The sequence below is a fragment of the Ambystoma mexicanum genome, chromosome 3p (assembly GCF_040938575.1).
Source record: "Ambystoma mexicanum isolate Mex_15411 chromosome 3p, UKY_AmexF1_1, whole genome shotgun sequence".
Taxonomy (NCBI): domain Eukaryota; kingdom Metazoa; phylum Chordata; class Amphibia; order Caudata; family Ambystomatidae; genus Ambystoma; species Ambystoma mexicanum.
This window is the reverse complement of record NC_090925.1, coordinates 164,215,166-164,230,480: the sequence shown is the minus strand read 5'-3', so window position 1 is coordinate 164,230,480 and position 15,315 is coordinate 164,215,166. Positions and strand designations below refer to the sequence as shown.

The following is a 15,315-nucleotide window of genomic DNA, read 5'->3' as shown; positions in this document are numbered from 1 at the left end:
ACTACCCAAAAAAGCTAACAGAGAGGCTGAATAACACAAATCTACATTGTCAAAACACAAGTACGAAGGGGAGAAAACCACAACCACTCACGCTACAAGCTCTCCATCGCTTGATATTAGAACGCATAGAATCTTCTGATGACTTAATTCTAAACCGCCACAATGGACTATGGCTGTGTCATCTGATTCCCAGCATAAGAGTGATCGAATCGGAAGATCTGAAAATTGTGGAATTCCCCAATTAAAAGAAAAACGACGCTGTGATTCTACACTTACAGTCCAAGCTCATAGCTGATGCACTGCTCGATGCCGGACCTGTGCTGATTTCTCTGGGGTTCGATATAGCCAAAGCAGATGGAGGTGTCCGGCTTAAATCTCCTAATGAGGGGGCCTGTAACAAAACAGACCTTGCAGCGAGTCGGAACCAAGGACAGGAAATGGAAAGCAGAACAGCTGCAGATGCGACTCAGGTCCTTGTGTCCGAAATGTATTCCAACCCGGACTCTTTGGAGTGATTCCACATGGGTGAACTGATAATAATAACAGTTAACGGAATGGCGAGTCCACTTACCATACGAGACGACGTGAAGACTAAAGATACTACGACCCACAAAGCCGACGACTGGTCCTGTCTTTGTGGCTGGCTGCAACTCTACATATGGAATCGAAGAAGTAATGCCAAGAACCGGGGGGGCAACAGTGTCTGCACTATGGGCTCTTGGAATACCAGAAGCTTTATGCACTTGTTCAAAACAGCGTGGGCCAAAGATCTAGACCTCTTGTGTCTACAAGAAACTAGTAGTGTAAGCCCGCTCTTGGAAGTGTTCGAATTAGTAATTAATCCAGCGATAAAGCAGCCAAAGGGTAGACCTATGGCAGGACTTCTCTTGGCTGTAAGAAAAGCGTCTGGATTTCGGAGCCTGAATTCCCGTAATCCATCACCATTCATTCAGGTCTCTACCATCAGTGTTCCACACAAAGGAAACAATAAGTGCGCACTCATGCACATCATCAACTTATATTGGAATCATCTGCCTAATGATGAGTTGGCTTTTATCGATCAAGTAACAGCGTTGATCGATGAACTACCCGTAAAGGAGCAGCTACTGGACCTAATCATATGTGGAGACCTAAACGTTGTCTGCATTCCAAACACAGAACGAACTGATGGTAAGAACAGGGGCATGAGCAAACTGGAACAGGCTGCGTCCCAATGGTGTTTGAAAATGGGCCTTCGGGGGCTGACAATGCTTAACGGCAATACGGCAAGTGATATCCCGGCCTGCCCTACGTCGAGACGACTTGAACAAAAATCAGTTCTCAATTACATATTTGTATCCGAAAACATTCACAAGAGGTTGACGAAACTAGATGTCACCAAATTGAATCATAGCAACCATGATATGGTACAACTTTCAATCGACTACCATACCCTCTGTGATCAAGCATGTTGGCCGTTTGCGGTGAGCACGGGTTCTGGTAGAATCCGACCAAATCTCTTGGACGTAGAAGTATCTGCTATCACAAGCAACTTCCAACAAACATCGGAGTCCTTGGAATACCAACATCTCTTGTCCAAATTTGAAGAACGCAAACACAACTTGAAACACAGCGAGTTTCGGCCAAAACACAAATTTGACGTGACTGTTCTCCAACGGAAAAGATCTATGCAACAAGAATTAAGGAAACTAAAAGGGCCAAGCAACATATCTACCCAAGAGAGCAAAAGGGTGATCAAACAAAAATATAAGAACTGGCTCAAAACACACCCAGCCACCATGCTGCAAAACGGCTCAGAGCACATGCTGCTAAAAATGGCTGGTAAAAACTCAGCCGACTACTGGAGGTTGATAAACAGCCTGGCACCTCAACACGCTGTACAGGCCAACGCAGTCACAGAAGTAGAATGGGCTGAGTTCTACACAAATCTATTTTGTAGAGACGCATTAACTATAGCTTGTGAATCCACAGTGGTAAACCAATGGGACCTTGTGTTTGAACGAGATGATATATTACATATATATATGAAAAACGTGCTTGAATCCAGAGCTCCCAGGCCCGATGGACTAATAAACTATACGATCAAGCAGAATCCAGAACTTTGGACAGACCTCTGTGTAACCCTATTTGATAAAGTAGCCAAGTCATGGAAAAGCGCTGTGGTGGTCCCAATTTTTAAAAAAGGGGACCGAACCAACCCAAAAAAATATAGACCTATAGCACTCATCGACGTCTTGGGGAAGATATATGGTACTCTTCTCCAACAAAAACTCTCAAAATGGGTGAAAGAATCCAACCACGAAGACCCTAGACAAGATGGGTTTGTAAAAGGGGTTGGATGCGGTCTAAACTTGCTACTGCTGAACTTACTGAAGATGGAAGCAATTAGATCCAATTCCAAAATCTATCTGGCCTTGATAGACCTGTCACACGCGTTTGACAGCATAAACAGAGAGATGCTGTGGAAAAAACTTACAAGATGGAATTGTCCTCCCAGCTTAGTGGACACAATTCGTAAACTGCACACGGACACTTCCATCAGGATCCGTTTGGATGCGAAAAGGCACGCAGTCTTTCCCTATCAGTACACATAAGGGTGTGAAACAAGGCTGTCCCTTAGCAGCCATCATTTTCAATCTGTTCATATCCGATGTAAATGGGGCATTCAACGGCGCAGCCATGCTTCCTCCAAAAATTCTTGGCTCACCCATTGACTATCCGGTTTACGCTGATGATCTTATCCTGACAGATATGACTCCCATAGGTCTCCAGCACAAACTGAACCTTCTCGACACCTACATAACAACCAATGGGCTTCACATTAACAAAAAAAAAGTGAAATTTTAATTTTTGAGAAACTATCAGGAATTAGTGGACGAAGAAAGAAGTTCAGCTGGTGCCTCGCTAATGATCAGCTTCAGATTGTAAAAAACACCACATATCTAGGTATGAGGATCAGTGCCAGTAGAAACGATGCTCCGTTGGCTGAAGTTGCAAAAAGTAAGTGCCCGCAGCTGGCATGCCAAGCATCCCTGATCAATAAAAATTCGGGAAATTCTCACTAAAACCAATCATCATGTTTTTTCAGCAAAAAGTTGTTCCAGCTCTAATTTATGGTGGTGTAAATGCCTTTGGATGCACAAGCGATCTGTGGAACTCACTCGAAAATATATTCTGGACACAAGTGTTACAGCTTCCTAAGGGCACTTCAGCTGCCTGACTACGGTACGAATTGGGCCTCATCTCAAGCCACGCAAGAGTCATATGGAACTTATTGAGCTTGTTTAGAAAAACGATGTTGAAAGCTCCAGTGGCCCAAGTCCAAATACTGCAGAAGCCTGATAGCGATAAAGCATACACCATCCTTTCCAAATAGAATATCCTTTGTCAAGATCTTTTAAAGGAGTATGATATCACCCTTCTGACACTAACAGAAAATCCAGATCTGGCAAAGACGAAGATTTGGAGATTAGACTGGATCAACATCTGCGATTTAAGAGCTAAATCAAAATCGATGTACGAAGTCCCAAGAGAAGCCAAAGCATATGGTCAGTGACATACTTATTTAACTCGCCTTCCGGACCAATATGCAAGATCACTGTATATGCTAAATATGTTGGCAACGAAAGAACGACTGGGTACCTGGTCGAAGCATGCCGATCTTGACCTTATTTTGCTATAAGGACAAGGAGACCCTACATGCAGATTTTGCTGTAAGGACAAGGAGACCCTAAATATCTGACGATGTCTTGCCAGGCATTCCAGCAACAAAGAGGAATCCACTTTGGGCTGATGATCAACGAGCATCAACTTACGTGTGCTGAAGAATGGTGGAAAGCCCTCTTCGACGGGTCTAACAGAGCAGTTTTATTTGCACTAATACATTTTCTTCGAGTGCTAAAAGGCCGCTTGGATGAGCAGTAAGTAAACTTAGGGTCCAAGCAAAACTGGAAATCTGGCATAGGACTTATCGGATTGACTGATTATGATGAGATAATTATGGACTCATGAGCGATAATGCAAAGGGGATGGAGGGAGGGAGGGAAAAATGTTGTTTTGTTTGTTATTTAAAGGTTTGAATTAACCAAGAAACTAAAGAAAAAAAAAGAAATGGAGTTAGAGGAGCTGAGGGCTCTAGCAGGGGAGTATTTAGGGAGACAAAGTTGGAGATAGCATGTCCCAGACCCCAGAAAGCATTGTCAATAATACAGAGGATCTTGATTTTCATCGTTGCAGCCACCAGGAGCCAATGTACACAATTTAGGGCTGCAGTGATTCCATCCCTGGGCTTGAGGCCAAGGATAAGCCTTGCAGCCCTATTCTGGATTACCGGATGGGGGCGTAGACAACAAAGGGGGAGGTTGAGGAAGAGGCTGTTGCAGTAGTTCGACTAGAGAGGACCAGGGCTCTAGAGATGTTGAACTTCTGGGGGAAGGAGAGGAATGATAGAATGCCTGTAAGTAGGTGAAGCTGAAAGTGGGCCTTCTTTACAAGCCCAAAAATGTAAGGAGTAAAGGAGAGAGAGGACTCAACGATGACCTCAATCACAGGATCGTGAGAGTAGAGGGCCCAGGGAGGGCAGCCAGAGGGTAGGAGGAGACCAGGGCACAGGTGTCCCAATAAGAATGATCTACATCTTACTGGCATTGAGACAGAGATTGTTAGCCGCACACAATGCCTGGATGGTGGTCAGACAATCAGGGATAAAAGGCGGGCAGACGAAATTAGTAGATGAAAGTTTCAAGGAAAGCTGTGTGTCATCAACATAACACTGGAAATTAGAAGAGAAGAAGGAAATCAGGTGAGCCAGAGGCACGAGATAGATATTGAAGAACCACAACAATGGTATAGGAACCCTGGGGTCAGCTGTAGGTAGCGAGCGAGGCAGTGGAGTAGAAACAGCTAGGATGCAGCTGGGAAGGACAGTTAGTGAGGAAAACAGGTCAGCCAGTCCAGTGGCCAGTCCGTGATGCCAGAGGTATCATGTAACCATTTAATGAGAACAGAATGGTTCACTGTGTCAAAGAAAGAGGAGACACCAAGGAGCTCTGTCATCAATTGTAGTTCTATCATAAATGCCATATATGCAGTGATATCATTCCACCATATTACAAATATGGTTTACTCCCCCTTTAGTACCTACAATAACTATACACATATTACTATACTGTATGTGGCCAGTGGCCAGATTCTTGGGGGCACGGCCATGCCCCCAAGAATCTGGCCACTGGCCACGAGCACCACAATAGGATTAAACCATATAACAAGTATGTACAATGCACCTTCCAATAACAAAAATTACAATTGAATAGGTACAAAGAAGAGTGCTCTAATGAAAACACACTGTTTCACCCCTTATTACCCTCTGCATTAAAGGAGAAAAAGAAAGAAACTCACTTTCTTTGTTGTTTGGAGAAAATAATAGTTTGTTTATCTATGCAGTTGAAAAAATCAACATAGAGTGAACAGTTCTCCAAACAGCATAACATCACACGGTTTAATGAAACCAACCGTACAGGCTTATAGGATATATTTACAAACACATGGGGTCACATAGTTTGACACAACAGTCGTGTAGGTAACGCAAACTCAATCAAAATACATAGTTTGTTATGGTGATTCATATACTTCAGTATAAAACAACACAATTAGACAAAGTAAGCAACAACAGGAAAAAAAAAAAGGGGTTCGTGAATTGACAATTGGTAGTGGACAGTGACAATGCACTGTTGTTCGGGGTGCGTCTACACCAAGGTGTTTCGGCCGTTTAGGTGGACCAATTATGTCCCAGCATATGTACGGCCTTCATCAGGACGAAGTGCTGCACGGGGTGGAATAGGTGCTGTGGATAATTATTTCCACTGGCACGAATTTCTAGTATTACGCCAGGCGTGGGAAGGATCTTAGTGTAATCCTCACTTGTGAGGACCGCATATTTAAAATCAGAGTCCATCCCACTCCAAGATCCTCACAAGATCCTCACAAGTGAGGATTACACTAAGATCCTTCCCACGCCTGGCGTAATACTAGAAATTCGTGCCAGTGGAAATAATTATCCACAGCACCTATTCCACCCCGTGCAGCACTTCGTCCTGATGAAGGCCGTACATATGCTGGGACATAATTGGTCCACCTAAACGGCCGAAACACCTTGGTGTAGACGCACCCCGAACAACAGTGCATTGTCACTGTCCACTACCAATTGTCAATTCACGAACCCCTTTTTTTTTTCCTGTTGTTGCTTACTTTGTCTAATTGTGTTGTTTTATACTGAAGTATATGAATCACCATAACAAACTATGTATTTTGATTGAGTTTGCGTTACCTACACGACTGTTGTGTCAAACTATGTGACCCCATGTGTTTGTAAATATATCCTATAAGCCTGTACGGTTGGTTTCATTAAACCGTGTGATGTTATGCTGTTTGGAGAACTGTTCACTCTATGTTGATTTTTTCAACTGCATAGATAAACAAACTATTATTTTCTCCAAACAACAAAGAAAGTGAGTTTCTTTCTTTTTCTCCTTTAATGCAGAGGGTAATAAGGGGTGAAACAGTGTGTTTTCATTAGAGCACTCTTCTTTGTACCTATTCAATTGTAATTTTTGTCTTAAAGTAACCCTCCTGGGTAGAATAGGTCCATAACCAGGAGCCCATTTTTTGAATCCTTCCAATAACAAGACTAACCTTGACCCCCCCCTTCAATCCCAATAGCGTCGGGAGACAAATAAATTTACGGCAGACACGGCAGCACCTGCACAGCTTTTTTCACCTATGAAAAGTGCTCTATATCAACTATTCTCCACAACCAACCCTTTCCAGGCCCTCTTTCATCCACAAAATAACCACAAACATATTTTACAGACTTCTTTTCCGCGGACAAAGGCCATGATCCACCCATCCAATATGACAACCATTTTCTAAAATGATGAGACACCTCACATTTTCAAACATCCAATCATCATGCTCCTGTTTACAAACTTTTATGACCATTCGCCAAACGACCCCAAAGTTATAATCTGCCAAAAAATTCCTCTTTCTATAAGTTGAGCAACTTAACTAAAGATACCATTCATTATATAAACATTTCTCATGAGCAAATATCACCAATTCTTATTTTGACAGAAATGGCAAACACACTTAAGTGGCTAGAAGAAAACTTTCCCAGAGAAGAAATTAGTGAAGGTAACATCTCTAAAGGTAAACAATACATCTTTCAATATAAACAAATATTTTAATTTACGGAGAGTTTAGTGGAATAATAATTTCTTCTTTTCTTATAATACATAGTTTACATGAAGAAACTATACCACAGATTAATTATACAGAATCCCAACAATCAGAAATACAATCCCAAACCCCAAGTGAAAGAATTATCTTGTATCAAAATTGGATGAAATTAGCAATAACTTTACAAGACATTTTAAATTATGTTAAAATCATTTTATTACAAAATTTTGATTATTATTCTCCTACTTGTACCTTTCCCCTTACTTCAGCACTCACCCCAATTACATTTCCAAAACATATATCAAAGACGGTTTGATAAAACATCTCTCCCTCCCTCCCCAGATGATGACTTTATTGAAATTACAAACCCTCCCATTTCTGTTACCCATTCTGATACTCCATCCCTTTCATAAATACATTTATTTTTTCTACTATAAATATCTTGTATATTATTGTGTAATACATTCTTATTTATCTTTAAAACCCCAGTCAATAGTCTGCAAACATCTCAACCATTTGGAGGGTCTGTTTGCGCAATGGGACGTCCGCGGACATTGTGCCCTGTCCATGCATGTCTGGTCTCGCATGACGCATTTTAAATTAGTGCACAGACAGCGTGCCCATTTGCGAACATTCCCGCACAGGTGCCCAGCATCTCTCACCCACCAATGTCCGGGATACCTGTCGCCGCACGTTTGCTGCATGAATGTCATGTCACTGTGCTCATGCAGCATGCCAACATGTGCATTTTCAGATAATCTAGAATGTTTCAAGTTGAATGTTTACCCTTCCAGAGCTCTTAGACCTATTCTTAGTTGTTCTGTCAACTTTCAAGGTCTATTGTCAACTTAGTAGTATGCAGACATTTGCAAGGTCCATCGCTGGTACCACTGAAGGGACCCACCCATTACTTTTATTCATTCTCAATCTGGCAGACCAGGAGAGAGCATCTTTTGAGAGCTACTTCCAGGAGACTTCCAGGAGTTAAAGAATGGCATCTTTCATGACCATCCCATATTCCCAGGGGCCACCACCACCATAACCACCACATGGAGGATCTGAACAGGTGAATAAGTGTGATGATGCAGAGCAGGATGACAAGGAACAGGAAGGTGAGGTAGAGGAAGGTCCTACCATCAGCACCTAGAGAGAATCCTGACTGTGGCTGTTCTTTAAGACCATTGGGGGTGCAGCAAAAGCTCAGGCTGACAAGGTTGAACACATTGAGGTCCGGTTCGTACTCTGTCGTTCTCAGTCGTGGAACCCTGGGCAGTACTCATTTGTGACCACTTCCATGCGACACCACAGGTGCTCTAAGAAAGGCTATTCCTTTCTTACGGAGCAGTAGGTTATCTTCCACTACCCCATCTTCCTTAACTGCTTCTATCATCACACAGGCTACTACTGTGGGGCAGAGTATCCTACCGGCTGACCCGCATGCCATACAGTACTCTGCTGACCATTACCTTTCAAAAGTCATAATACTCTGTTTGTACTGTGACACACCACTCCGCAGTGGAACAGTTTCAAAGTGCTTTTGAGGACACGATCAAGGAGCACGAGAAACACTGCCACCTACCTTAGATTTAAGGCATGCCCAAAATCTACCCCTATCCACCTGCCCCTCCATATCAATGGTTGGTGCCCCTTCCCTCTCCCACTTTACGTTGTTGCCTCTCCTGTAAAAAAAAACTATATTGCAAAAATATAAAAGCCAGAAACACAAAAAAAGGTTCCTTTAGGACCCACCTTAAAATAAACATCACAAGACCTTTTGCAGTCTGCATAGTCTGCAGACAGTATGAAAGTCCATGGACATCTGGAAAATCTGAGCTGTGGGGTGGGGGAATTAAAATCAAGAAACCTGTTTTTCCTTCAGAAATGGTGCTCTTAGAAGAACCTTTTTTTATTTTGGGGGGGGTTTATACTGCACGACCAAATGTTCTACTGAATTTAATTATTGTTTCTAACTTTCGCACACTACTTCTACTTTTTTTCTGTTTATTGTTTTTTATGTACTACAAGTACTAAAAAATACTTCTTAACCTAGTTCACGAGTTAACTAAAAAAAATTCTAAGCATTTTGAATATCCGACATCAGTCAAATGCATTGCACCTCCTCGAAAAATATTTACACCATCCAACTTGAAATTTGCGTTGTCAAAATTTACATTGGTATTGACTACACATAAAGCTTCAATATGCTGAAAGCACAAACACGACATTACACCGTAAATCCTCAAATCGGCTAAAAGTGTCTGTGTTTGTTGAACATCTTTCAGCAATGACTGTCTTTTGGCTGATCTAAATTGGGATATTGCCTGGAAAAGCCTGTTGGACAGAGACTGTACTGCACGTTCTCAGGCAGTAGCCCAACAGCCCAACAGAATAGCTCCAGATACGGAACCATCCAGAATGTGATAGTCTTGACCTGTGCTTTTCTGCAGGTCTGTGCGCCATGGCAGGAGTTTCTCTGTACGCCCACAGGATAACATCACAGTTCTTTGACCCCACCGTCTTGGAGCAGAAGTAAGTCAGACTCATGTGCTTGTGTTGCTTTGATATTTCTCGGTGTGAATGTCCAGCACTTTGACTGTTACTGGTCTGAACGTTACTCACAGGTGCTAGAGACCAAAAAAAGTAGAAGATCCAGTCCTCACAACTGGAGCTCCAATTGTCTGTATTTCCTATTTAGTAGTACAGTGAATTCCCTGGTCAATTTCCTTACATGAACAATTACTATAGTAAATGAGAACTAATACGCAATGTTGTAGCAAACGGTGTTTCATGCTAATGCACTTCTTCAGGGCTTTATATTAGGTACATCATATAAACAATGGCTCAGTTGTTCTATTTTGATGCAGTGTTTACCACAAAATAAATAAAATATGAATCAATGAATCTGCTTTCTACTGGCTGAAAGTGGGCTTGTGCCTATGTGTCTCTGGCTTTATCCATAATATTGCATATAGTTCCTATGCACTGGAAGGCCTCCATTTAGAGTATTGGGGAGAGAGTGTGGACTATATTTCCTTTAGGGAGGCTCATGAAGACCCTAATCTCCTGCAAAGATTGTTCTAACGTGCTGGTGGTGGTGAGTCGTGGAGACGATCATTTACCAATTTATTTGTGTGCTGGCTTCCACTCCATGACCTAGAAGCCCAACTTCTAAGTTGAAAGCTGTCCATCGAGCATCAAAATTCTGAAGGCTTGCTCAAACTTATCTTGTATTTCAAATCCATTGATAGATGTGCCCAGGATCACAACATCACAACTGAAAACCCAGATATATTTCACTGCCATCAATGTGACCATTTCTTCCACAGTTGTTAGAAGCTGTCCTTGTGCAATTGGATATAGACACATACTTTTACTTTTAGAAAAATTCTGTAAAATTCACAATTTTCAAATCAGTTTCCTCTGCTCGGCTTTTTCTCTCACCCTCGAAGCTGGATCCAAATAGCAACTAAAGACTGCTAACACCATGCAGTACGCTGTATATGCCAGCATCATCCAGAGGACTCAGAAAGGTAGAAATTATTTATTACCCTGAACATGAAGTGGTATTTTGGTGCCCGTTCTTTGGCAGTGGATACAGATTTTCTATTTGCATGGTCAATGAGCTGACCCCCCTATACCCACCATGGATGACTCCTGCTGGTGAAGCCTTTTTATTGATTGTATTTTATATTTTGAATTTATAACTTGCATATCACATGGATCCAAGAAGAATCTGCATCTGGGTGCAGATGATAAAAGATGGTGTCAGAGATCATTAAAATATTTTATGCAAAGAGATACGTTTTCAGTTTTTTTTCTAAAAATGAATTGAGAGTCAATACTGCACAGATCAAGTGGCAATGAGTTCCCGGATTGTGGTCCAAAGTTGGAAATGCGTCTTCACCCCAGGTGGCTGGCCTGTATGTGGGGACCACCAACAGACATTTCCCAGAGGATCGAAGAGATCGATTAGGGCAATAGATCACAATTTCTGAGGATAAGTATGGTGGTGCCAGGCCACGGATACATTTAAAAATCAAGCAGAGGATCTTAAACAGGACCGTCTGCTGTACTGGGAGCCAGTGAAGATCCCACAAAACTGTGAAACAGGAGATTTCCTGGGTAATGAAAGGACCAGCCTAACAGCAGAGGTCTGAACAACCTGAAGTCGCTATATTTGGTATTTTGGAATACCCATAAGTAGGGTATTACAGTAATCTAGCCTTGAATTGACACGTGTTCCCACAATCATTCAGTGTTTTTTTTCCTCAGTGAAAGACAGTAGAGGCTTCAGCAACTTAAGATGACCATATACTAATTTACCAACTTGATTAATATGTAAGTTGCAATTCAGATCTGATTGCCAAATACATCCTAAGTTTTTTACCTTTGGCGCAAACTTTGTAGGTACCCCCAAAGAGAGCAGGACATGAGATCATTTCTGCCAGATTTACAAACTACTCGAATATGATCACTCGGTTATAGAGGTGTTCAGTTGCAGTTTGTTTTCCAACATTCGGTTCTTTCTTCTATTTGCACAGAGTAAAACACGATCTAGTGCTTCCACCGGTTGGTTTAGCCGTACATAAATGTGGGTGTCATCAGCATACGAGTGATATTGTAAGTCAGATTGGTCAAAGATATTTAGGGGTGGGTGGATATAGACATTAAACTGGAGTAGAGACAGGGAGGAGCCCAGGGAAACTCTACAGGTGATGGCTCAGACATATATAGACCCAACTTGACCGGCTGACGGTGGCCAGTTAAGAACTAGATAAACCATTTCAGAGGATTCTCAGACATGTGAGCCACTGAGGACAATCTTGAAATAAGGATGTTGTAGTCGACCGTGCCGAAGGCTGCCCCCAGTAGGTCATCCTAGATGGACACCAGTGCCGTCTCAGTACCGTGGCTCAGTCTAAATCCAACTGAAAATTGTCCAAAATATGATGTTCTTCCAGAAAACTCTGGAGCTGCATGGTTAAAGCTTTCTCCAAAATATTTGCAGGCCACAGCAGGCCAGCAATCGGGTGATAGTTTGAAAAAGATTTATAATCCAGTGTAGATATTTTTACAAGAGGAGTAAGATATTTTTTTTGGGACCTGGAGGAACATAGTCTTGAGTTAGTGAGGCATTTACAAAAAGACTGAATAATCTCCTACAAAGCTGATGCATACTGTTTACCCAAATATACTGGAAAGGCGTCCTAGGCAAAATTAGTTGGCTTAAGTTAGCAAAGAGGATTTGCAATTGTATCTGAGTTCATCATAGTAAATGTTAAACTAGGTAGGGGTGACTCCGACAAACACACTGTCTCCCCATTTGTAGAAGGAGCTTGTTGAGAAATGGGTTGCAAATCAATATTGGTCCTAATTGCACAATAATACGATGTGCATTAGTATCTGAGTCCACAACGATGTCTGGCCAGCTGATTGGAGTAAATACATAGTGTTGGGGAGTTATATTGCATTGTTGTTGAACCGACCAAGCACATGGTGCCTGCCGCCAGGTTTATCCCCACTTCATTTGGGCAACTGGCAGCATTGTTCATAATAAACACCACAGGAGAATGCCAGTTAGTTTACACAAGTCTCCATTGATAAGAATCTCTTCTGGTCACCACATTCACATTTGATTCTGGCCAGTGAGTGACTCTTAGAACAGTGCACCTAGACTTTCAACTCTGCAGTGACTTACAGTCCACTCACATTGCCTTGGAAGGGAAGGGGCTTTACCCACTGCAGTAACTGAGAATATCTTCCAAGAGGACCCTCACCCCCCAACCCCCAAAGGAATACACAGAAGGGAGGCCATTTGTGAAGAACTCCATTTGTCCTGGCTAAACTCCTCCACTATTTTAACCTATGCCAGTGAGAGTGTGTGTTGCATTGCCGATCATGTGTTTTCATGAATTGAAATGCAACTCTTCACTGCAGCTGTTTGCTACACCAAGCTATCTCCCCTTTTCTTACAGATATGAGCTTGGAGCAGCTCTCTTCATTGGTTGGGCAGGTGCCTCCTTGTGTATCATTGGCGGCACCATCTTCTGTTTCTCCTTTCCACAAAGCATCAAAATTCCCAGGTAAGATTACTGTCCTTGTTTCATTGCTCTGCATTCACCTGTGGTATGCACTGAAAAAAAACAATCCTGGAGGTAAAATAATCACTACACCTCTTTGCAACGAAAAACAAGGTTTCATACATGCAAAACGAGCCTCAGACGGGCCGGTAGAATCAAACTGACACTTAGCCCGTCTTATCTCAAAGGGTTACAGCTTATGTAGCAGACATTTTGCAAGTTCACAATACTATGCATAATAATGAGTACAGAATAATCCAACCACCCTCATTTGCTACCACCTACAGAACATGCTAATCCCCCTCTATAGTCTCTTGACCAATTGGCCACTTTTACGCTATCCCCATTCCTCTAAACACGTGGCCACCTACATCGTCACTGTTGAACCCAGGTATGATTGATGGGTTCTCATCAATAGGTTTGTAAATTTGGGACCATCATGTGATGTGCACCCTCCTGTTTCAGACGCAATCAAAGTAACTTGGCGAGACCAAGTCTGCTTTAATAAGACAATGCGCTTCCTCATTAACCCAGACACCATGGCGCACATGAGCTGCTCCCCTGACCTTGTGCTAAATGTATTGGCATCACCTCTGCTCTTCCTATACCAAATCACAAGATGTTCCAGACACAGTTCACCCCTTATCTCCTCCCATCCCCAGGTGCCCAGGGATGACGAGACCAGGGCAAAGCTCTCAAGTCTGAATTTCAATGATTTGTTGGCTTAAGTTGTGTATCTATGTGTAATTCATATGGGGTGTCCGCCCCAGGGTGAGTGCAGTGTTCTACATCTTCGCCTGGCCAACTGGCAATTCAGAACCTTGTTCCCTGTTAAGATGGATTTCTAAACTCTGACTTGGTGGGCAGGATTTTAGGAGGCCACCCTACTTTAGTGAAATGGGGGAACCTTCTGGACAAACCGGAGCAATCTACAGTAGCTTGGCAGGCATTCAAGACTAAGTCTCAGGAGGGGTGAGAGTGATCGGAAGCCCATAATGAGCACTCACAGTAAAACTTCTCAGATTACTCTTTGAAAGATGTATACCAAAAAATCATTTATTATAGGCCTTTAAACAAAACACAAATAAACCACAGTAATAATAAAACAGTTACCACAGACGCTTTGCAATATGTAACATATATACAAAATGCGTTTAGCCTAATGCTGATAAAAGGGAAGAAAATAGCCACAACCTGCAACAGAAGAGGTAGGTTCAACACAGACATCGCGTTAGGCATTTCGTCGAAGTCAATCCCAATCTTATGCAGCCCAGCCCTAAGAAGTGAGGATCCTTATGCTCAAATGTACAGCAGTGCGTTAAGAACGCACTGTCGTGCGTAAAGCGAAAAGCATGTTCTCTTCAGGGAACTGTAGCTGTTCACAAAGGGGGTTGCAACCATGAAGAATAAAGCCCTACTCCTTGAGGAGGGCGTACCCTTGCAGACAAACTGACTTTCAGAGTTCTGGAATAGCTGGGGAGTTCAGGCTAGCCCAGCTAAGTGAGTATCTTTTCAGCAATTCGCATGCATAAAACAAATGAATGTGTCAGGGGGCCACCGGTAAGTGATGCAAGTACTCACAAACCTCGACACAATCAGGTTTAAACTTTGCCAGTCTAGTCCAATTTGCTAGTAGGTTTCACCCCTGCTGTTACTGGTCACTCCGGCTATCGCGGCTGTGGGATGGGGCGATCGTCCGTGGTGGGACAATAAGCCTTTTCTCAGCTCTTGAAGAAAGGAGAAGGATGGTTCTGGTGCAGCACGTCTCAGGACACAGTGGGGCAGGTCTGCAGCACTTACAGCGACAGTCACCACAGCAGGGTGACACAGGGATCGTAAATGCTCACAGTGTGGCACGCTCTCATAAATCGTGACTCATAGGAGCCAGGACAATGAGTCTTGGCGAGAGAGGGCCCAGGACCACAAGTAAGCAAGTCCCAAAGTCTTGAGTCTCAACTCAGGACAGCAGCGCTCCTGTACGATACCCCGGGTTTGAGCTAGT

General features: G+C 42.8%; 1 protein-coding gene across 1 annotated transcript in view; it reads left to right on the top strand.

Moving 5' to 3' along the window:
* The window catches only part of LOC138580201 (claudin-10-like), a 100,434-nt gene that overhangs the window by 61,202 nt on the left and 23,917 nt on the right, over positions 1 to 15,315 (top strand). Inside the window, exons 3-4 of the mRNA XM_069650549.1 lie at positions 9,681 to 9,762; positions 13,209 to 13,316. Coding sequence (XP_069506650.1) covers positions 9,681 to 9,762; positions 13,209 to 13,316 — 190 coding nt within the window. The remainder of the gene's footprint in view (positions 1 to 9,680; positions 9,763 to 13,208; positions 13,317 to 15,315) is intronic.